At 42.5% G+C, this 24,335-nt stretch overlaps 1 protein-coding gene across 1 annotated transcript in view; it reads left to right on the top strand.

Moving 5' to 3' along the window:
* The window catches only part of CUNH12orf42 (chromosome unknown C12orf42 homolog), a 95,315-nt gene that overhangs the window by 67,116 nt on the left and 3,864 nt on the right, over window positions 1–24,335 (top strand). Inside the window, exon 8 of the mRNA XM_041676238.1 lies at window positions 23,950–24,312. Coding sequence (XP_041532172.1) covers window positions 23,950–24,312 — 363 coding nt within the window. The remainder of the gene's footprint in view (window positions 1–23,949; window positions 24,313–24,335) is intronic.

Here is a 24,335-nt window from a genome sequence, read left to right as displayed (position 1 = left end):
GGGATCTGGAGAAATGACCCAGGGGCTAAGAGCCCTCACCACTTTTTGCAGAAGGCCAGAGTTCAATTCTCATCACTCACATTGGGTGGCTTAAGACTGTTCCTCACTCCAGTTCCTAGGTCCCTGCTCCTGTCTGCTTTCTGTTACTGTTGCAAAACACTGACCAAAAACAACTTGGGGGGCAAAGGGTTGATTTTATCGTTATTATTATTTTCATCTTAGAGGTCATAGTCCAGTACCAAGGAAGCCAAAGCCAAAGATCACCCAGAAGCAGCACCACCTGCACTAGTTAAAAGTTAGTCTCATTGACTCTACTCCACTCTTGGCCTATATCTCTCTCACCTGTCAGGTACTGGAGCAAACATTTTAAATGAATTACCCAATTTGCGCTAGTATTGTGACCATAGAAAACAGACTGAGACAGAACTCATTTTTAATAAACGCCTCTTCTAGTGCAGTGTAGGGTGTCTCTCAGACTTTGATTTTAGGAAGAAGGAAGAGGTTAAACCCAGAAACAATGGCTAGGCATTCGTATTGCTTTCCCAGTGGTAAAGTTCCTCTGGGTCCTGCTGGGTTTCAGGAATGTTTGCCACATCAGTGCTTCACTGAAGACTATTGTAGAGACTGAGCTGTGAGGGCCAACCTGGGTTGCTCCGTGTTTCTCCTCAGTTGGTTCTGTAAGAGTGAATTCCTTCTTCCTGCTTCTGCATCACCAACACTGTGCATATTAGCAGAATGCAATTTGTTTTCTATTGTTTGAAACGTGTCTTTATTGATCAATGCCACATGAACTAGTTTTTGCTTTAACCTCTACCTGTGTTAAGATAAAGATCTAACATTCTGAGAGACTCGGCAAGACCATTCGCTTTGAGGGTCTGGGCCTAGGGAGGGAGCCTCCTGAGGGGTTCATCCTGCTGAGGGCCATCAAGTCACTGGACGCATGTGTGTTCTGTAGGAGTGCCACAGGAAGCCACACTGAGGATTCTAGGGCAGAATCAAATGTCTTCGTAACTGAAGCACGATTAATAAAAACTTAGAGTCATAAATTGAGGCTCAACCCAAAGGTCCAAAAAGCAAAGTAGCCAGCTACTCACTTGACTTCAGTCCAAAATGGCATGGCGGTCCTGCCTCCAGGAATCTCAGAACAAGACTGAGACTGAGAGCTGTCTCCTCGTGTTTTATAATCCTCTCTAGTTCTGGGGTTAAAGGGGTGCACCACTACCGCCTGGTTTCTGTGGCAAGTTAGTGTGGCTACTGGGATTAAAGGTGTGTGTCATCACTGCCTGGTCTGTAAAAGACTGAGCCCACAGGGCAGGAGAGGCCATTGGTATATACAGAGTTCCAACAGCCAAAGAACCAGGGACTCCAGTGTCCTACGCCAGAAGATGGTAATGAGCCTTTCCCCCTCCCCTTTCTATATCTTTTTCTTATTTTGTTCTCAACAAATTGGGAGAAGGATGGTGGTTTCATTCCACTGTTTCTTTCCTTAGTCGATTGATGCTAACACTACTCCTTTCTCTAAATGGCCTCAAAATATAGTCAAGAACAATATTTTGTCAACTGTATGAGCGTCCCACAGACAGGGAAGTAGACAAATAAAGTCAATGCTATATGTAATAGTGATATATAAAATAATATATATATACATATATGTATGTATGTATGTGTGTGTGTGTGTATGCGATATTGATTGCATGTCTGTGGTGGTTTGAATGAGAATGACTCCTGTGAGCTCAGATTTTTGAATATTTGGTACCCAGTTGGTGATGTTTGGGTAGGTTTAGGAGTTGTGGCTTTGGTGGAGGAAGTAGGTCATTTGGGGGGAGGCTTTGAGGTGTTGAAAGCCTTGTGCCATTCCTAACACACTCTGCTTCTTGCTTTCTGTTGAAGATATATATGCTCTGCTTGCTGATCCAGCTGTCATGTCTCCAAGTTGTGATTGATACTTTATTCTTCTTGAATCATAATTCCAAATGAACTCTTCTTTCAATAAGCTGCTTCAGGTCATGACATCATTTTATCATAGCAATAGAAAAGTAGTATAGACGTTGGTGTCAAAGAGTGGGCCATTGCTATGACAAGCCTAAGCTGGTTGTCTTTTGGAGGATTGTGAGACTTTGAAATGCTGGACTAGAAACGTGGCTGAGTAAAGTTTAATTGGCCATCTCAGTAGCAGACTGAAAGGCCGTGCTGAAGGGCATGTGTAATGTTGAGGCTCAGATTAAGAGAGCTTGCAGGGGAACGACATTAGTATCTGATCTAGAGGTCATTCCAATAATATTTTGGCCAACACTCTGGCTGCTTTCTGCCCTTGACCTAAGAACTTGCCTGAGTTAAATTGAGAAGTAATGAATTGATTTCTTTGATGGAGGTAATTACAAGATCGCACAGACTCAAGATATTGAATCTGCGGTGTGGTTATTATTAATGACTGGTGTGGAGGTTTATAATGGGAAAAATGAGTGGGGTAGAAAGAAATACAAAATATAGAGGTTAAAGAGAAAAAAAGCACCAAGAACTTAACACTGTGACCAAGACCTGAGTTCCAGTCTGCAGTGGAATAAGGGAGGGGTCCCCTCAGAGAAAAACTCCTCCGAGCTAAGAGGCCTAAGGACTTTAGTGTCCTTCTAACACAACAATAGACAGAAGTTGCTGTAGATGTGACTCAAGGGAGCCAAGGCTCATCCCAGGCTGGTGGCTGAGCTTGGCAGCATTGGCTACATGAAGCTGGTTCTAGACTCCTGCAGGATACAAGAATAAAGGGACTGCAGAATCTCTATCATTTCGGAGGCCTCTGTGCTCACACACCGTGTGGCACCGTAATTCCTACATGAAGGGCGTGAAAGGGCAAGAGACTCTGGAAGTTACCTGAAGTTACGAAAGGAAAACCTGGTTGTGTTGAAGACCTCGAGATATCGACGATGCCAGAGTCGTGATCCTGGCAGCTCTGAACCAGCCTAAGAAAGAGATGTCACCCAAGATGGTAGAGTAGAGTTGTCTGAGCTCTTTGATACCACGGAGCTACAGATTTGAGATTTACCCTCCAGGATTTATCTCTTGCTTTGATTCAGTGTTTTCTTGCCATGTTCCCATGCCTCTCCTTTAGAATAGTGAAATATACAATTAAGAGATTGCCTGGGATAGCAGAAGAGACTTTGGACTTTTCCACAGTGTTACTACTGGAAGAGTGTGGGGAAGTTTGGAATTGGAGTAAATGCATTTTGTATCATGGTACGGTCGTGAGCCCGTGAGAACCAAGGAGCAGACCATGTGGTGGTTTGAGTTAGAATATCCCCCACAGACTTGGATGTGTGAATGCTTGGTCCCCTGTTAGTGGTGCTGTTTTGGTGGGTTTAGGCTGTGCGGCCTTGCTGGAGGAAGCATGCTACCAGTAGTTGTCATTAAGGTTTTAAAGGCTGTGCTATCCCCCGTATGCTATCCCTGCTTTGTGCTTGCTATTGAACATATGAACTCCCAGGTTGCTGTACCTGTCACCATGCCTGCCCGCAGTCATGCCTCTGAGCTGTGACGGACACTTATCTTTCTGGAACTGTATGATCAAATAGATGCTCTTCTGGCCACGGCGTTTTATCACAGCAATAGAAAAGCTTTCTAAGTGTTCACCGCCGGTTTCTTTCACAGAACAGTTCCCCTTTTTCAAGATTTTAAAACAGTAGAATATAGAATATGTTCTCTTTTGTCAGGCGGTGAGAGGTACTGGCTGCTTTTTTTTTTCTTCCTGTATCCAAAGTTCATTGCATCTTGGACTACTACTCACCAATCCACTGAATGGCCCTCCACCACGTGTTCGTTAACTCTCTCCGTTAGGGACACTGGGGTTGTCTCCACTAGGGCTAAGACAAATGAAGCTGAGGTTATTTGTGCTCCAAGTCTTTATATGAATATATATATATTTTCATTTTCCAACTATTGAGGAGTGCGACAGTCAGAGCAGGTGGTTTTAATTTGCATGTTGATGACAGGAACGTAGAGAATCCTTTCACATGCTAATCTGATACCCTTGCAACCTTCTTTGGTGCCTGTTTATTTTTTTTCTTATTGTTGAGTTTTGACAGATCTTCATTGTGGAAATGAATTCTTTATCAAGCGCTGAATATTTGCAATTACTGTCTCCTACTCTCGACCTTGTTTATATGTGTATATATATATTTTTTTGACACCATTTTTTATTTTGTTTTTAACCGGCAACTGGTAATATTGACTCTGTTGGCAGACAGTTCTGAGTTTAACACCCAGGCAGATTCGTGGAACCATCCCTATAATCAGGGTACAGGGCAGCTCCCCATAAAAGCTACCACGGAGCCTTCATTTCCTTCTCACTTCTCCAGTCTGGTTCCTGTCATTGAGTTTTTGATCACTTTAAGGATGTTGTGCCAGTAGATCCACTCCTTTTGTGAGTGACTTAGTTCATCCTGCGTATTGAGAGCCATCCAACCTCTTACTCAAATTGTGAATTCATCCCTTTGCTTTGCTGAGTCACATTCCACTTTGTTGCTTAGTCATTCACTGAGCGACATCTGGATTGGCGCCTCTTTTCTGTGTTCCCTTCATTTTCACTCTCCCTGACCATCCTGGCTAGAGTTGGCTCGCTGTTACATATTTCATAGAATTTTGGTTTCTATCTTCTAGGTCTATGTCTTTGTGTGTGTGTGCACATATGTGTAGCTGCAAGAACATGTATGTAGAGGCCAGGGGAATCCCCTAAAGTTATTCCATTGGAGCCATGTTCTTTTCTTTTTTTGAGGCAAGATTTTCAATTGATCTGGAACCACGGGGTAGGCTGACTGGCCAGTGAGTTCCAGGAATCTGACTGTTTTCTCCTCTTCAGCGCTGGATTTACAAGTAGACACAGCCACACCTGCTTCACAACCGTCTGTAACTCTGGTTCCAGGGGATCTGATGCCCTTTTCTCTGAGGGCAGCAGACATGACCATTCACTCATCTTCATAAAATACAAATATTATGTTATTTAAGGACTCTTAGACCCCAAGGTAGTGTCTTTTTATACATATACATACATATATATACATATATATATATATATATTTTTTTTTTCCAGGCATGGTTTATTTTACCCATGTTGGCCTGGAACTTACCTTGTACCCAGACTGGCTCTTAGTGACCCTCCTACCTTAGCCTCTATATAGGTCTGAGATTACAGGTGTAGAACTATCATGCCTGGTTCCAAATATTGTTTATTAATAATTCCTTAAGCTCTAAAGTTCTTGTGATCCCCGGGACTAAATAAATTTGATGCTCTGAGAATATATTCATTGATTCTGACCCAGAAGCGGCCACCTTTTATAGATGACCACTGTGCATGTCATCGGGTAGTTGGTAGAACTTTGATTTTTAACCCTCCCACTGCTGGAAACGAGGGAGCCTTTCTCCCTTCTTCTGCTCTCTGTGAATAGGAGGGGACAGGAATGGAGAGACCGAGATGGGGGAGGAGAGGTAAAGGAGAGATTTTTGAATGATGCAAACTTTAGATTGCAGTGGGAGGTGTAATCTCATCATTGTGCAGTTGTTCCCAAGTGTTCCAGATAGAAACATGGGGAAACACTTGGTCAGGTTTCTCTTGACCACACATGAAACATACTTGCCTAGTAATTTTAGACAGACTGTGAGTACAGGGATAATGATTAGTTGGACTTGATGGTAACATGGGGTGCTATGTTCAATATCAGCTAATAATTCCTTCCAGGTAAGGTTATCAAACAAACATAGAAAAAATAACCCAATTCCTAGGCTGCTGCTTACAATATTCAACATTGAAATATTTGCTCAATGAACTCATGGAGCTGGTACCGAGCTCTAGGTACTGAGAAGAGAGTGTGGGAGGCAGAAGTGGTCTATTCCCAGGGGCATTAAGTCCTAGGGATATTATTTTGATTGTTAGAAATACAAAAAGAAGGAAGGAAAAAGAAAGAAAGAAAAAGAAAGAAAGAAAAAAAGAAAGAAAAGTTATTGTGTCTGGCTCCAATTCCCATTTTCTGTAGGATTTTTATCTCTCTCATCAAGCTGGCAGCCCTCCTTTGGTTTATTCAGAGAAAACATTTTCTTTTCAGCCACAAATAGTTGGGGGGAGGACCTTTGGAGGCGTCTGCTGTGGTATGGTGATCTGCAAACCAAAGATGCTTGAGAACCACTGATCCGTGGCTGGGTTCTCTGAGACCTGCATCGGGGAACATTTTAATTCTGTCTGGTTTTATTCCCTGGATTCGTGTGTCTGCATGCAGAGAATGTGCAGGTCATGGTCAGAAAGCAGTCAGCATCAAAACGGGAGCGACGTGGGCCGTCAGGGCTCCATGCACAGACCAGCATGGAAGGGGGGGGGGGGGAGCATATATGCTTTTAAAGTTACATGTTGATCTTTCAATAGTTGATCACGGTTTGGAAACTATCACATTCTGTGAATGACATACTATGAACACTATCCCTAAGGCAGTGAGACACTGAATACTCTTGGGGGCAGTGAACTGATGGGGTTCTTTGATTTTCACACTGGACATCTACGTTTCTATGTATAGAGAGGAGGTTAAGGGTTATTTAAGGAAGCCAAATAAATACATCCTGTTTGGTCACAGAGTATATTATGATTCATTATTGTATATGAATCCCTTGCACATAAATGGCAATTCCCTAGCTCAAAGATTTTTATATTGATTGAATTTATCATTTTTAAAAAGACAAGTAAAAGGAAGACAGTTGTAACTATCCATTTCCTGTTGAGCTGCAGAATTTCAAAAATAAGTAAGAAAATAAAAAAGAAAGAAAAAAACAGTTTGCTCCTAAATGCTTTGGGTGCTGTTACCTTTTTAAAGGGCAGCAAAGCAAAAGTGGCCAGAACTTGAGGCCAAGAAATGGAAAAAAAAAAAAAAAGAGGAAAAAAGGGAAAGAAGATTCCTAACTTGTGAATGTATAGGCATTCAGTACCCGCTGCTTGTTAACTCACATATTGCTAAGGCTTGGCAATGAAGTAGACATTTTTCTTGAGTGGGGTCGGAAAACTAATTGTTCGCCATATGGTGGTTGGCTCGGCAGCAGCCTCTGAAGCCGTGGAGGCAGAGGGGAGTTGGCCGAGTTATTCCTTTGGGCAGTTTGCACAGTTTCGACTCTCTTGACATCTGCCATTCATGTGGCCCTCGGAGAACAGATGGGCCAGGTTGGGAACGCTGGGGAAGTCATGGCTGGGACCTTCAGAATGACTCCAAGTCACATGGCATTGGAGAATAACAAGGAGGGAATTGTATTCCGAGGATTTCCCTGCCTTCCTTTATAAAGGCACAGCGTAATTTTGACTGCCTTTTCGTATTTTGTTTATTGAAGGGATCAGGGGTTTAGATGAAAGGGATTCCTGGGTTGTGGGTAGGGTCTGGCCTGCGCCAGTGACACTTGTTCATTGTCAGAAGGCAAAATGCTGCCAGTTTGATAAGGGATAAGAAAATAGACGATGGTTTAAATTAAAATTTAAATTACTCCTTGTTTGTTCTATTCTGGCTTGTAAATCTCTCATGGGCAAGTTAAGATAAGCACTGGGTTCAATTCGGGATCCTCAAAGCTCCCACAGAGAGCTCCTGGGAGTCCTTTTATTTATTTATTTATTTTTCCTTCACCAGTGGGTTTGATGCAGTGGAGCACAAAGGAGTAGGAACACTGCATAGGTGGTACAGGCAGGACTTTGGGGGGACTTTTCATTGTTGGGAAAGACAAGAATGAAAGGAGGGGCAGAGTTGAACTGGGCATTTTGGGGCATCAAGACGGGATCCTCAAAGCTCCCACAGAGAGCTCCTGGGAGTCCTTTTATTTATTTATTTATTTTTCCTTCACCAGTGGGTTTGATGCAGTGGAGCACAAAGGAGTAGGAACACTGCATAGGTGGTACAGGCAGGACTTTGGGGGGACTTTTCATTGTTGGGAAAGACAAGAATGAAAGGAGGGGCAGAGTTGAACTGGGCATTTTGGGGCATCAAGAATACCAATTGCTCATCAAGACGAAGCTGTTCACACCCAGCAGCTTGGATTATGGTTAAGAAGCAGCACTTGAAATTAGGGCACTGAGGTGCCAGTCTAGGAGGTGCCAACACTGCTGGGCGATGGACAGACTGACAGTTAAATTAGTCTCCGGGCCTGACCTTACAGAGACAGCCTACCCTGGTTTATAATTCGTGAGCTCACCAAAGCCCAGAGGTGTTGGGACTCACAATACAAGAGTTCTATGCTTGCTTTTCTTCCTCCTTACATTTTTCTAGTACCGACTCTGAAAAGTTGCTTTCAGTTAGTAAGATAATCTTGAAACTAGCTTGTGCTCTTTACCTGAAAGAGGGAAGATTATTTGTGTTCTTTGCTTAGTTCCTGTTTCACAGATGAGTTTTGACTTTTGGGACATGTGCTGTAACTTCCGTGTTTTGAAAATGAAGCTATGTTCTTTATAACGTGAGTTTTATTAGCTCTCCGTTATGTGAACTAATGCCTGGGAATCCTGCTTCTGGGAACACAATGATGAGCGGCCCTGAGCCTCAGCTGTGTGACAGGCAATTCTGTGAGACTCTAAGGCATACTATCTTTGTACTCAGCAAAGATTTTATGATTTCAACCTGACATCGCCATCATGGTATCCTATGGGTTTCTCTCTGAAGAACCATGATGCCATCAGGAGTTGTCGTGGGGAGATAGGGGAGAATTTGGCTATCATCACTCAGCATATATTGTTTCTTGCCTTGGGGAACTGTTGTCTGTTCACTGGGCCAATGTTTGTCCATCTGCATCATTGTAGAAAGTACTTATCATTTTGCCATATTCTGTTGGGCAAAACAAATAATAGGTCCAACTCAGGTTAAAGAAGCGGGAACATTTTAGCTGAAAACTGGGTAGTGTTACCTTGCAAAGGTAAGGTGAAGGATTGGGGCCAATTTTGCATTCTGCCATCAGAAAGCTAGAAGACAATCGTCCGTTGCCCATTAGAGCACACACTTTATAGAGACCTTATCCCAAGACAGTTTCAGTCTTTTATTATGGACCTCAGCTCTGTGGTGTGTGATTGTGTGATTTTGTGTGTGTGTGTGTGTGTGTGTGTTGCTTCCAATGCTAAGCATTGAACCCACGGTTTTGTGCATGTGAGGCCATTGCTTGACCACCGAGCCCCAGCTTCAGTCTTCCACGTTGGTCTTGCAAGGCGCACCCTTCCTGTTACTGGCTGACCTCTTGGTTCAGATCTGCAGCCTTCCAACTAAAAAAGTTGCTGAATGCCTTGCATGTGACGAGCATGTAATAACGCGGGAAGGACCCTGTACCGGAGCACACACACATGCCCTGTAAACAGCTTTGATTTCTCAATGGAGAAAACGCCAGCTTGCTGCCAGATCCAAGCTGCGCGGGGCCAGGGCCTCCAGCTCGGTCGGCATCAGATGCGTGGCATGCTGTCACCCTTGCTTTGTCACCCTGATGTCACTCAAGAAGGGAGTCCCGCCCTCTGCCAATGAATAAAGCCTTCTCTGCCAACACCAATTCCAGCTGTGAACATGCAATCAGCTCTTCTAGGGCCCCCAAAGGGTAGTCCCAGAGCCTAAATTTAATTTTCATGCATATTTGTCTCCTTCTACTTTATTCACACACTATTTTGTCACCAATGCAGGCGCCAACTGTTTTGTTTGGGTAATTGCTCCAAGTCAACCCTTAACAACAGGGAGCCCCCTATGCTGGAAAGCACATTTCGGTTCATTTTTGGTTAACAAGATTATGGTTTTCTCTAGCGTTTTCTTCAGGTTTTCCGGGATAATTTCTGTAAACATTTGGTTTATTTTGAAACAGTTTGACACCGATGTTAGGTTCTTTAATGCCTACATGGACTGGGTTGTTTGGAAGGAGCACAGAAATGGGAGCTTTGTAGCCCACAGATCATCTTACGTGGTTGTGTTTTCTTACACAGAATTCTCTAATTTTTCTTATGACAGTTATTTTGTCTGGGACAGTTTGTGGCTGTAATAGGAAAGAGGGGACTTGGGAAGAGAACCTTGTAAAACCACGAGCTTATTTTTGTGAAAATGAATAGTAACTCTGAAAATAAGACATAGGGAAAAGAATGAAATATGAGCAGAGCATTTAAAAATAGACAGTGTTCATCACTGTTTCCTATGGCCCAGGTGTATTTAAGGTGACAGAAGTCAGTGGCAGTTTACAAAATGGGACTTTCCACTTTATCTTGAATATTTCCTTTTTCTACCTTCTGGGTCTGTTTTTTTTTTTTTTTTTTTTTTAGATTCATGGGGATGGGATGCATGAGTTAAATTAATGAGTTATTAAGAGTTGTGATTTTCATAAATTGTTTCTCATTCTTAATAGAGCTGGAAAGTGTGCAGAAGTCAGCATCTCACCTAACTTGGTCCACATGAAAACTATAGTTTCATTTCGTGTTTAGGCCTAACAGTGTTGCTCATAACTGAAACGCAAATCAAAGAAATGATACAGGATATTAAATGCCATCATCTAAGAACTCAGCGCATGTGTGTGTGCCTTGAATTGTGCCCAATAGCCATGTATAAAGAGTCCAAGAGAAAACTGCCTGGTGTCTGCTATCAGCGCAGACACCAAATGAGTTTTGTGATGTAGAACTTGTGTACATAAAGTGCATCCCAATACACCTCTGTGTGCCATTGAAAATGAGGGTAATATTTAACTCACTAAATATGGATCGAAGGCATGTTGAAAGACTACATCATAATATGTCATGTGCCTGACTTATCGACAGAACGGTGTCTTTTTAATATCCTGGCCTGGGAAGGTATCTTGATAGCTTTGCACTGTCTTTGTTTATTCTTGATTTTGATCTTAAACTTGGGTTTTGAAAATGAAATAGAAGTAGCAGTGGAAAGAGGAACTCACACCTCGGCACAAACAGTTGGATGGATCTGCTTTTCGCTTGTCATATTCGGTCGGGTTTCTGTTTTCCCGCGTATGTGTGAGCGTCAGGGACTGCCTTCTTGTTACTCCCATCTTGAGGTTTGTGAGCTCTGCCAGGGCTGGGACTGCGCTACGGTCTTGACATCTGTTTCTCCGTCTTTTGTTTGACCAATTGACTTCATTTTTTCTGTTGCTACACTGTACTCTATTTTTTTTTTTTTTTGGACTGCATCTAGGGGGAGCTCGGCTTTGAGTAGACGTAGTGGCTCTGAAAGTTGCCCCCTAATTCAATAATTCGCCATGAAGACTGGTTTTTCTTCTCATTGTGTTGAACAGGCATCTAATCAACCATTAATTTCCTTTTTGCTGGATGAACAGAATAACTATTTCTGTCTTTCTTTTTGATGAGAAACAGAGGCAGAGGGGATAGGGGCCTGCTCTGGATGAGAAGGAGGGCTATAGGGTTCAGCTACAAGGGGAAGGGTGGAATAGGAAAGCGTCAGAATTTGGGGGAGGCTTGGGGAATTAATATGTGCCTGTAGACTGGAAAACAGCATTTTGTCTATCTTATGCTGAGATTACAAGATTCCTTCTACCATAGCATTGGGCAATCTTAAACAAGTAACTTAATTCCTCGAAATCTATTTCTTTGCCATCTGTAGAATGGGGCAGATAGAGCAGAACTGAGCACTGGTCTTAGGAATCAATAGCAAACACGTGATTGCAAGTTATCTTCACCTGGGGCCTAGTCAGTATCCCGCTGCCTTCTGAATTCAGCCAGAGGTGTGAAACACAGAGTCAGATTTACGAGCATGTCCTCACTGTTTATCTAGGATGCGTCTCCTAGCCATCCATTTTAGCAAGGGCACAGCGTAGCCCAACAGCATGTGCATGAGAAGACATCTGTGGACTGGAGACCAAGCTCACAGATACAGTAGTGGCAAATCTGATGTGGTTTTATTAAAAACTATGTTTGATTGGACATCATGGAGTCAGTCTGAATGGTGTTAGTCAAAGGGAGAGGGTGGCATACAGAGCTAACATACATGGGATTTGGAAGACGGTGGAACTCCAGAGAAGATCTGACCCAGAGTCTTTTGAATGCCCAGAGCTCTCTGTGTTTCTTATTGCTTATTGTATTTCTTCATTGTAGTCTTCTCAATATAGACCTAAAATTGGGCCCCGAGTCTATGTCAACATCTAACTTTATAAAACTTTATAAAGATATGGCCTTTGAGGCCCTAAGAACAGAAGCCCACTGAAGGAATCTGATTGGCCAAGTGTGGCTCACGTTACATGAACCTGTACCAATTAGCTACGGCCCAAGAATGGGGTACCATCTTGGAGCTTTTTCCCCCGTGTGGTTAGAAAAGAGAAAGATCTAGGAACAGGAAGGCTTCCCTTTCAAACCTTCAGAATTGTAGGGTCACAGATCTTGGATGGAGTGGGGGAGCAGAAAGAAGGAAACGTGATCACAGTGGAGTGTAATGTAGCATTTCGTATATATTTTAAGATAATTGCTTGAAAATGTAGAATGGCTGTTTTGTATGTTCATGGATTTAATCGCTATCTATTGAGAGTTCACAGACTGCAGCAGCACACTGGGCTCCCTGTTAGACTCAGAAGAGGATAAAGATGAATATTCTTTCCTTTAGCAGCTTGCCTTTTTTTTTTTTTAACAAAAGAAATACTTGTTGAAGTTACAATGTGTGCCATGAAGTTTTTCCAAAGAGACGCTTGGAAGACAGGGAGATGGGTGTGAGCCTGTGCACAGGCTGGGGTTGCTTAGAAGACTTGGTGCTGACCTCTGGCCTTGAGGAGCAAAACTGTTTTAGGTGGAGTGTTTTCTGAGTGCAGAAAAGGTTATAGACTAAGACAAGTGGATTGGTGTTTGGACAGGCATATACATGTATATATTCAAACACACACCTATACACATATACATACACACATATGCACACATCTATATCAGGGAGAGACTTTCTCAAATTATTTCTCAAAATATATGACTAATTTTCTTAGGAAGTGTCCCTTATTGTTTCTGCTCCTTCACTCCATCCTTCCTTCCTCCCCTTCTTTCCTCTCCTGTCCTCCCTATCTCCTCTCTGTAGATTTTGACACAAGTTTCTAGGGTCAGTCCTTTCCTTCTACCATGTGGGTCCTGGGGTGTGTAGGTGAGTGCCTTTACCTCCCGTGTTAATTTGCGGGCCAGAAAATTGCCTTGTCCCCTATCAAAGGCCTTGTTCTGGAAGAACAACGTGCATCCATGAGACCTTAATTCCTTCTTTGCAGGATAATAAGTGCAAAGTGCTGTGATTCGTGTGTCTGAGAATTTCTGTCATTTTACAGAAATGTATTGTGTGTCGTCCCAAGTGCGAGGGTATGCACCTGTAACCCCGCACTCGGGAGGTTGAGGCAGGAGGATGGAAAACTTGAAGCTATATAGAGAGACCCTGCCTAAAAATAAAATAGGAAAGGATGGAAAGAAGAGACTCATATCAAGTCAACAAGTGCTCAAGTCAGATTTGGATCTTATTTTAGTTTTGCAGCTTGCCGTTTATACTCAAGTGTTTCCAGAGCATGCGCAGTGATCAAGCAGACACTCCGCCTTCTCTCCCCTTGGAGCCTGGAGTGGCTGTGAATGGCAGGATCATCAACAAACACTTTCAAATTGAGAGTCAGGATCAAACAAATTCAGGGAGCCATGAGAACGTGCAGCAGATGGATCCAAATGGGAAAAGAAGGCCGAGAGGACTAGAATAGTTAGAGGAGGAAAGGACTGGCGAGAACATGCCAGATGCCAGATGGAAAGGGGCGCCTGACAGTCAGGGCACCATATTCATTCCCTGTGGAACCGAAAGGGACCTGCTCTCTCCTGTTTTCTTCTGCCCCCCTCCCCCCTCCCATGTTAGCACAGCCAGAGAGAGAAAGGAGACATCCGTTCTTATTCATTAATCTCTCTGGTCATCGTATGTTTCACCCCACATCTTTCAAGAGGCAATAAACTTTTATTTTTAAATATGCAGTAGCCATCACCGTATTCCTGCTACTAAACAGAGAACTTTCTCTAACCAAGATTGACAAGCAGGGAAGTTTATCTTGTGGTTCTTCATGTGCCGCTAAGTGCATGTGGTTCACTTTATTTAACCTTGAACTAAATGATACAAGTCTTGCCAATGAGGCTAGACTCTGAGTCTTTTCTTCCAATTATATTAATACTCAAAACCTTACTGATAGGTTTTACATTGACCCATTAGTGTTTGCCAATGAGAATATTCAGGATGCTGGAATGGGGTTTTTCTTTCCAGAGCAGAGAGTTATCCCTGTTAGAAGCAGATGCCATTTGGACAAATGATTACGTGTTCTTAAATTGGTATTTTAATTGGATTGCCCGGTTATTGAAATTCCCTGTGTCCCCAAGGTATATTCCTCAAATACTACCCCTCACCATAATGTCTGCTGCTTCTTCAAAAGGAGCGAAAAGATAGATAAAGAGGTGGTCATCACTCAAGCCCATTTTCCTGGATGGCGTCAGCTGTCTGCCCTCTCCATTTGTTTAGACAACAGTAGGTTTGGACGGAACATATAAAGTTCCCTTTCTCAGCTGTGAAATATGATGGATGCACCATACCGATGACCTCTACACAAGGCCACATGTTAATATTCAGGACCTCCCTTTTGTTGAACCCGAACAATGGCTGTCATTAAGAAAGCTTGGCTTGCCAATATGCCCTCTGTTAGGATGCTGGACCACTCCTGATTGGTCACCAGGAAGTGTCATGTGCCTTTGATGGAAATGACATGGAAGATGTATGGTCAAAGTGCTGTGCTCAGCACCACTGCTGTGCAGAGGAGAAAACCACCCTGACCCAAATAGCCCTGCGCTCAGACAATGTCGCACCAACCAAAGACAACGCATTGGGAAGAAAAATGCTTGTAAACTGTGTGTGTTAGAAGATGTATTGGCCAGACGGCCATAGGGCAATCTTTGAACTATTGAAATCTTTAGAAATATTGTTTGGTTCTGAAACAATACTTACAAACCTAATTAATCAAGCATAGAAGGTTTATTTTCAGGCCTTGCCCGGCGCGTTGCTTTAATGCAAGAATAGGGTCAGTCGGGTTCTTTTGGCCATTTCACGGAGGCGTGCAAGAACTCAGCATGCAGATTCATGTTCATACAAGTTGAGGCTCTAAATTTCAAAATAATATCGACACAGATCTCGGGTGAGGCCGTCCACAAAGGCTGGGGTCGGAGGCAGCCCGAATTCCTTCTGCACTTGTTTCTGGCCCCATGTGTGATGTTTCCCCTCCCATCTCCCCCCTCGCTTTTATTCATCAGTATCATTTATTCATGAAACCAAGTAAGAACCATCTGAGACAAATTCTGCAGGTTTGGTACAAGACTTCAGGCTTTGCTTACAGAGTAAATGCATAAAGAAAGGCTTTCCGCGACCATCAAATGCTGGGGTTTTCAATGTTTATAAATCTCCCTCCCCATTTTCTAGTATAGTTTCGTGTTTTAAAAGACTGTTTGCTACAGTGCACACGTTCGAGTGGGCCAAACGAGAGCTGTGAAGATGACTTCACAGAGGGCTGAGAGCCCTTCAAAGCGGTAACAGGCAGGAAGCACCAGCCTTTCATACGTCAAGCCGATTGTGCCTGAAGTTAAGTCGGTCATTAAGATGAAGGAATCATTCTAGTACTTCCTTGTGCGCAAAATCGGGCTTGACCAACCTGGAGTTGTATGGGTTCGACCCCTGAAGGCCAGCTCCTGGTTATTGATTTCGAGGCAGACTACCAACGCTTTGGATGACCTTCATGCTCCCCACTGTGTTCTGCTGGGTTCTGTCACTATGCTCCAGCTGCTTAGAAGAGACAGAACAGGAAGAGAGAGAGGGCTGGAAGCTCAGTCCATAATCAGACAAATGCAGACCACTCCAGGGAAAGATTTAGTGGGACAGAAAGTGGTTGAGCCTTTTCTTTCTTAGGAAAACACAAAGTAAAACCACAGTGCAAGTACTATCTCATATTCCCCAAGAGGGCAGCAAACAAACAAACAAACAAGTGTTGACGATGAGCAGCTGCACGCATGGACAAGACGTGAAAGACTTTGAGCTCCCCTTACTCTGCTTCCCCAGGGAGGACCTGCATCTTGAAATATGTGGGTTCGAAACCAGCTTTGTTCTACTAGGGTAGTGTTTCCCGACCATCCTAATGCTGCCTCCTTAATGCTCCAGGCTCTTCATGTTGTGGTGACCCTCAAACATAAGATTACTTTTGTCGCTACTTCAAAACTGTCATTTTGCAACTGTTACGAATTATAGTGTAAATATCTGTGTTTTCCGATGGTCCTGTGATCCCTGTGAAAGAAAAGGTTGTGACCCTCAGATTGAGAAGCCATGTGCTGGAGGGCGCGCTCATGACAAGGCAGGAGAGGTGTGGGAAGCATCCGTAATCTAATCTTGTGATTAGGTCCCAGGTTGGTCCCTGAGATGTGAAGGGGCTTCTTAGGTTTGTTCGTTTTCCCTCTCAGGGAAGACAGGGAGCACACAAAGGAACCAGAATGGGAAAGTTCCCTTCCCTCAGCAGAAATAAAGCTTTGTCATGCTTTTGTTGAAGGGAATACTCTACTTATGCTTTGCTGAGCTTGTTCATCCACCTCCCTGTTACGACCTTGGAAAGATCTTTCTCACAAATTCACCTTGAGAATGTACTAGTTTTTCCCCACCTGAAACAGGTCTCGAGGCCTGCACTCTTAGGTTCATTCACACCAGCTGCCGGTGACTGGTCAAGTTCACTATTGCAACGTTCCCACCAGTTCACGGCTCCAGCGGTAACTTCACCAAGCAAGCAAATCCTAGGTTGACCTGTTGGATTTAGCTGTCCCTCCAGAGTTTGTGGGGTGGAAGTTTTTCTTGAAAACTTAGTTCTGTGCTGGGTTCAAAGAAAGTCATAGCCACTACGTGGATCAGCAAGCTAGTTTCCAAGCTGTTTATGTGATGGAGTTGAAACTACAAGTCCGTGTCCTTCACTTTCCCCAACATTTTTGTTATCATAACTCCCATCTTTCAGATGAAAGTTTGCTAAATTCTTCGTAACTACCCCAGACTACCACACCCATCTAGGTTCCCATGTCCTTTGACCTGAGTGGCTGGCAGCAGCTTTCCACCTGTCTGCCACTCCTGACTCATCCACTCACGTTCCAGTCTCTTGTGAATCACATGCCATGCACCCTCTAGATGCCTCTCCAGCCCCTTCCGGCTTACTTTCTGTCAGCCATTGGGATTGCTTCCCATGGTCAGGATGGCACTCCTCAAGTGAACAAACCCTTTTCAGACTTCAGGTCTTCTGAGATGAAATGTCACTGCCCTTGTGTCACTTGCCCAGGGATCAATGTCTCAACCTTCTGGCTTTTTCTTGATGCTATTCACTATTCATAACTGTTTGGCAGTGTTGTTCTTTCCTGTAATACACAGTAGTTATCATGATTCATGAGGGAAAGGACGACATTTATATTATTCTCTTGCACCCAGATCATGTATAAGGTAAGGCACAGAGAAGGTTTTCCACAAACATTTTTGAATGAAGGAGGGCATAAGACAAGTCTCTGGATGGTTTGACTGTGTATTTTTCCAGGAGATGTAGAGAAGAAGAGAGAAAGAAGTGTGTATGTGTGTGTGTGTGTGTGATATGTGTGCTGTTCATTTGCATGTATGCATGTGTGCATATACGCCTGCATGTGCATGCATGCGAAGGTGATAGCTTGACATCAGAGGTCTTCCTCTATGCTTTACACCATTTTTTTTTGAAGCAGGGTCTTTACTGAACCTGGATACCACTCGACTGGGCATGCTGGTGTGTCAGCAAGCCCCAGGGATCTTCCCATCTCTGCCTCCTCAGTACTGTGATTACAAGGGACAACCGCTATACCTGACTTTTGGGAGATTGGAGCTCAGTCCCTCGTACTTACGTGGCAGTCACTTAATGGACTGAGTTCACTCCACAGCCTTTAAGAAAGGATAGAAGTTTTAACCAAGCACAGTAAGAACAGCTAAAGGATGTGCTTTCTACTGCCTCGAATTGGTGCTCCCCACTGCCTCGCATTGGTGCTCCCTACTGCCTCGTATTGTTCTAGGTCTTATTTTTATCTGTACCCAAGGTAGGTAACATAATTTCCAGTGCATGGATTGGGAAAACTTAAGTCAGGCTTAGGAAGGGCTAAAACGTAGATTTGACTCAAACAGCTAGACTCAGAGCTCATGAGTGCCTGACATCTATTCTCCATCACCGTTGAGGGCCTGATACACACTGACTCTTCCCCTTTACTCAAAGTCATTAGCTCATATGCGAGTCTTAGCCCGTGGCTGGGAGGCAACAGACTTCATTGCAGTCTAGGAATACCTTCAAAAGGTATAATACAGGAGGGTGGTTTAATGGCCTAATAGAATGGAGAGTGTATTTATGATCAAGGTTTGATTTTTAGATGCGAGGGAACGAGAGCAATTAGGTTTAGTCTTTAGTCACACCTAAATGATATGAGTTTAGGGGAGTTCAGTGCCTCTGTATTTTAGGTTGGTGTTTCTGCCAGTCCTTTATAGGATAAACATGACAGAGTTAGGAATGCAGTAGAGTGAAGAGAGAAAGCCTGGGATGCAAAGACACATGGAAGCTGAGAGGAGTTAACACATTTGTCTTTGTATTGAATTGAAACTGAATCTATAACCGTGGTGTAGATAGCGAGTTTCAGACTCTCTAGGCCTGTTCCCACCCCACCTCCCAAAATATCTATCATGATTTATCAAAATGACACATTGCAGTGCAACGAAGTTGTTGGTTTTGTAAAATGCTCTCAGTAAGTCACCAACACCACCACCACCACAACACAGCTATAACTGATGAGCTATGCATCCCTACACCAGGAGCCTGAGAGCATGCTTTGAATGAGGGATCTCATGTGAAGGGGGCATCGATTCAGAGCCTGGCTCTGACAGTTTTATTCATTGCTAGTTTTAGCCTACATTTTGAAACTGAGAATTTCTACTTCCCTGTATTAGATACACTTCTGACTGCATTTTTTCATGGCTAAGACTTGGTTGGTATGGTCTAGCCTGTGGTCAGTGCCCAGTATGTGTTAGCTGCTCTCATCATAGACATTTCATCAAGCCCAGGATGCTATGGTCATGTGTATCCTTGAGCAGGTACCACCAGCATGGATTGTGAGATAGCGAAGCAAAAGTTACCCCAAATTCAAAGACCGGGTTCCTGCTTTGGGCTCAGCTAGTGATACAGTCAAGATGATTATTTTTTTTCTCAGCCTCAGTTTCTTAGTAAAATTAGTAAGCCAGAGAGGCTTAGTGAGGCTCAAGTGGGATTGTTGATATGAACCAAGCAAGATGTAAAGGAGCCGTCAAGTTATATAGAGTGTATATGCTGGATCTGAGAGTTGTCTGGATGCAGAAGATGCCTGAAGAGAAAGAGGTACTGACTTTTCAGCTCGTGTTCATGATTACTTCATGGAATAAAACTCACAATGGCCTTGGAAACCCATAGAATTTCCACAGACCAAGGACTCTCCACACTGATGACATGCTTTAAACCACAAAGGGGGGCCTCACAGCACAGATACTTGGGTCCCTCTCCCCAGCTTGGCCAGTGGTAGGACATGATCCATATTTAAAAAAAAACATGTCTAATAAGTTGTTGTCTAATATATATTATCTAATGTACAGTTATGGTTGGGAAGCACTGAATTAGATTTAGGTATAACCTACCAAGAAGTGTTAGACTTCAACCCACAGGCCATGGAATATGACTTAAATTTTGTCATTATCTAGGAAGGAAAATTAAGGGAAAAAAGCCACTGAAGATTGCAAAAGAACTTTGAACACTTTCTCTATTTAAGACCAAGGCAACTGGTTATTAATCCAGGTCACCTGCCAGTGGTATCGTAGGAGATACCAGAAACAGATTCAAGAATCTGTGAAATTAGCAGAATCTGGTTTGATAGGCTCAAGTTCATTTTACCATAAACCAACTGATAAATTTTGTCTTAAAGTTATTGCTTTTATTGGGTAGTATCTAACCTGTGGCAAATGCTTAAAAATATTGGTTAAATAATGAAATAAATAAGCACAGTGACCACCCATCTTAATGCTTAATACATAATACATGCTGGTTTTATTGTTTCTTGTACACATTAGAATACCTGTTATGAAGGGGTGGACTATTTGATGCAAAGGTGTGAAAATTTAATCTCTCAAAGTATTTTCACAGAGTTGGATGTTGAAAGTGGTTAGTCTCAGATAACATTTAAATTCTCTTGATCCCTAACTTCTTGGATGGGAAGGGACATATGATGTATTTGAAGTTTTTCAGACCTTACATTCTATTCACAATATCTGAACAACCAAACAAGAATGCATTGAATACCATGGTTATAGTGTATTCATTTTCCCTTTGGACCAAGAAACCCAAAGCTACAAGTTTGAAAGATCCTAGATGTTTCTCTGAATTTTGGAAAGCTTGATAATTTTTGTCTACCACATAAAATTGTGGGGTTTAAGATGCAATAATATGTCAACTAAAATGAAAATCAGACATTCAAGTTAATGTGAGGGAGGTAGACCAGATATCTAGATCTAAGATTTGCATGTGAACAGAGATTACAAATGCATTCCCCATTCCCATTGGTTCAGAATGAATCTTTATAAAATTATGTTCTATGGTAAATATGTTACAGAAGGAAGTAAATGGTTGTGACACTCATAGGTCTGGTTATGTGCCAAAGATGGAAAGTTGTGGTTTGTGCTTATTCAGAGAGCAGTTTGTGTCATATGTATTATACATTAGATAATTAGAAGACTAAAAAGATACCACTATTTTTTTTTTGTTTTTTCAAGACAGAGTTTCTCTGTGTAACCACTCTAGTTGTCCTGGAACTAGCTCTTATAGACCAGGCTGGCCTCAAACTCACAGCAACCCATCTGCCTCTGCCTCCTGAGTGCTGGGATTAAAGGCATGAGCCACCACCGCCTGGACAAGATACCATCATTTAAAAATCAGAAAGTTTTACATTCTTAAAAATATTGTTCTCTCTAAAATGGCTGTTATTTTTTTTCTGGATTCTCCACTTCATCTTGGCAATAACAGGGTTGAAATGTGTCTGATCCCTTCAAATGGGACAGATACTCTCAGGATAACCCACTTGACTGGGATAGCAGAGAGTATTTTTTATGATTGACCCTCAGTGTACAAGGTTGTGGCTTTGGCAGAATGTGGTAGTTAGCATGGACATGTGACTCGATATACACAGTATATTTCCTGATGCTTTAGCCCAATTCTACATAAGAGAACTCAAGCCATCATCCAATCCAGTTTCCCCCTTCCCATTCCATGACTACCGTATTTGGGGTCTTTCACTTATCTGTCTTCAAAAGATGAACACAATGTTTTAAATGAAATAGTTTTATTAGTAAATACTCTAGGATAATATATGCAAAAAATAGGCTATAATGAATATAATAATTTTATGGCTATTGTAGCAGATTACCACAAACTGGGCAGAACCAAGAGACTTTGTTTTCTTAGTTTGGAGAGCAAGAGTCAAAGCTTTGCTGAAGGTTCTGAGAGATAATTTATCCAATGCTTGTTTAGCTTTTGGTAGCAATTCTTGCCATTCCTTAGCTATTAGAAACACCTCTTTAATTGTGTCTCTCCCATCCCGTGGTATTCTTCCATATCTGTATCTATGTTTCTCTTCTTATAAGGACACTAGCCATATTGAATTAAGGACGACCTCAGTGACTTCTTCTTGACTCTCATGTGTAAAGAGTCTATTTCCAATTAAGGGCAGATTCACAGCTACTGAAGTTCAGGGCTTGAATATAATTTCTAGAGGATGTAATTCATTTGGTCATACTGTTACAGACTCAATGTCTTTTTGCAAGTTCCTCTTCAGCTCTCAAAATTAGCCTGCATATCACTCAACCTGAGGATATTCCAAAGCCCTGGAAATTTCTCTTTCTTTACACTCCTTCCCCCATTGAAGATCTCCTTTTATGCCACTGCTATCTGAAAAGACATGTCATTAAGTACATCTGCACTATGAATGCTAAACTATTTTTTAACTCTTTAAATTTTATTTTTGTCTAATTAAAGATTCATAGAAATTCCAGTATATGAACTATGGATTTTAGTTTATTTTCTTCAAACTTTGTTGTTTTCATTGTATGCTTTTCCATCTTTGTATTTAAGAATGATTCTTTCATATAAGCTTTGACTTTACTATGTAATAATGTCAATATTTAATACTTATTTTCTACACACCAGCTATGTTCTACATTATACACACTGTCTAGTCTGTGCTTTGTCATTTCTCAAGAGGCAGGTGTAATTCTCCATATTTTATCAATGAGAGTCTGAGAATGTGTAAATTAAAGAGAAATTTCCCAGGCCTCCATGCTGTAAATTGCCAAAAACTTGAACTGCTTTCACTGATTTCTCCTACTATTCTGAGATGAGAATAACATATCTTAGGTCAAAATTTATGTTTTTATTTATGTAACACACATAATGGTAAAAAGATTGAATTTGGTAATTAGATAAAATAAGCCTTGTCCATTCTCTTGCCCCTTCCAAGAGTTCTTATCCCTAAAAGGATCTCAATTGCTTTCAAACTATAATCCTAAAATTGTGCGCATGTGCACACACATGCATACACACTCCCCTATATTGTCTGTCCACAGAGACTATTCTTCTCTTCCTGTTTTTTATCTCTATAACTCCCCATTACTTGACACTGCCCTGGCTGTGCCCTGGCTGCCTTTGACTATTGAAGGCTCACTCACATTTACCTTCTCCCTGGTCTGGGACTAGCCACGCTTAGGATGACTGGCTATTGAGCCCTGGAGAGCTACCTATCTCCCATTCCACAACATTAGAACTATAAATGTGCCCGTGTGTGTGTGTGTGTGTCTGTCTGTCTGTCGTCTGTCTATAAAATGGGTTCTGAGATATCCAGCTCAGATTTCATGTTTGCAAGGCAAACTATTTCCTGATTGAGCCACCTCCAAGCCCTCCAAGGCACCTTTAAGCAATGTGTTTTTCACCTTGCTAGTGCATCTAAAGAAGTGTCTCCCCCCCCCCCCCCCCGGACTTGTGCTTTGGGATTGAGAGTCTGGGCTGAAGTTCTAACTCTGTTCATTAGTATTTATGTAAACTTGGACGAGCTACCTGTTCTAATGTATGTTGGCTTCTTGGAGTATTGTAAGAATTGGTCACAAAATGGGTGGCTTAGAAAAACGTAAGTTTATTCATTCCATTCTGGAGGCCAGAAGTCCCAAATCAAGGTGACCGCCTGGGCATGCTTCCCCTGAAAACCTTAGAGAAGGGTTATCTGCTTCTTCCTTCTAGTAGCTCCTTGTGTACTTAGGCTCCTAATCCCTGTCTCCATCTTCACTGGCCTTCACCTTTGCCTGTGTCTCCATGAGGCACACTCTCGTATGTCTCAGTTTTATGAGAAGGATAAACAAAATGAACCCTAACTCAGAATGACTTCTTCTTTAATTATATTTTTAGGAACTTTATCCCCAAACGAAGCCACATGTGCAGATATTGGAGATCGCAAGCACAGGTGTACAGAGCTTCAACACAGCATTTTATTTTTGGTGGGAGGCACTCATAAACTGCAATCTAGTGTTCTTACTGTAAAATGGAGGTACGAATGGTTTCATCTAGTTGTGGCTCTTGCAAGGATTCAGCAGCAACTGTGTTCAGGGCATCATACAGTATCTGCTACATACATCAGTATTCTCAGCCCTTCACATCTGTCTCCACGCTCCACACTCTTCCCACCGTTTTCCCTCTGAGGTAGAGACCCCAGTTCCTGTCACAGTCATGCATGTTTGCTCAGATTTGAAACAGAAAACACGCACAAAGGCATCTATAACTCGATCCCTGCCTCCTTCCATTAATCTAGACAATGGTTTTGAAGTGATTCTTTCCAACTAATGTCTTTCCCTTTTACAGGATTTATAGAAGGGACTCCTAGTCCAATGACAGATAACGGACTACTTTACACTCCACAGTACATAATCCCCAACTCTCCTGCGAGCGCAGTTCCTTTCGAAGAAGTTTATGGAGAAGCCTGTCCTTCCCTGTCACCAACCAGTGAAACGGACGAAGATGATTTGTTCTCTACTGTCAAAGACAGAAGGCAGAAGCGACTTAGAGGATCACCTAAGCAGGCCTGGACCAGCCCATTTCTGGAAAAGCCAGCTGCAGATAAGCCTCTTAAACGATCATACTCAGTGAATACCATTTTCCTGGAAGCTGCAGGTAGACACATACCACTTCAGAACCATCCCTTGGGCAAATCCAAGGAAGATTCTGGTAGGTATCACGTTGTGGTTTCT

This window comes from Microtus oregoni, unplaced genomic scaffold (genome assembly GCF_018167655.1).
Source record: "Microtus oregoni isolate MIOR12 unplaced genomic scaffold, Mior012 000001F_ref0000356, whole genome shotgun sequence".
Lineage (NCBI taxonomy): Eukaryota > Metazoa > Chordata > Mammalia > Rodentia > Cricetidae > Microtus > Microtus oregoni.
This window is presented reverse-complemented; position numbering and strand designations above follow the sequence as displayed.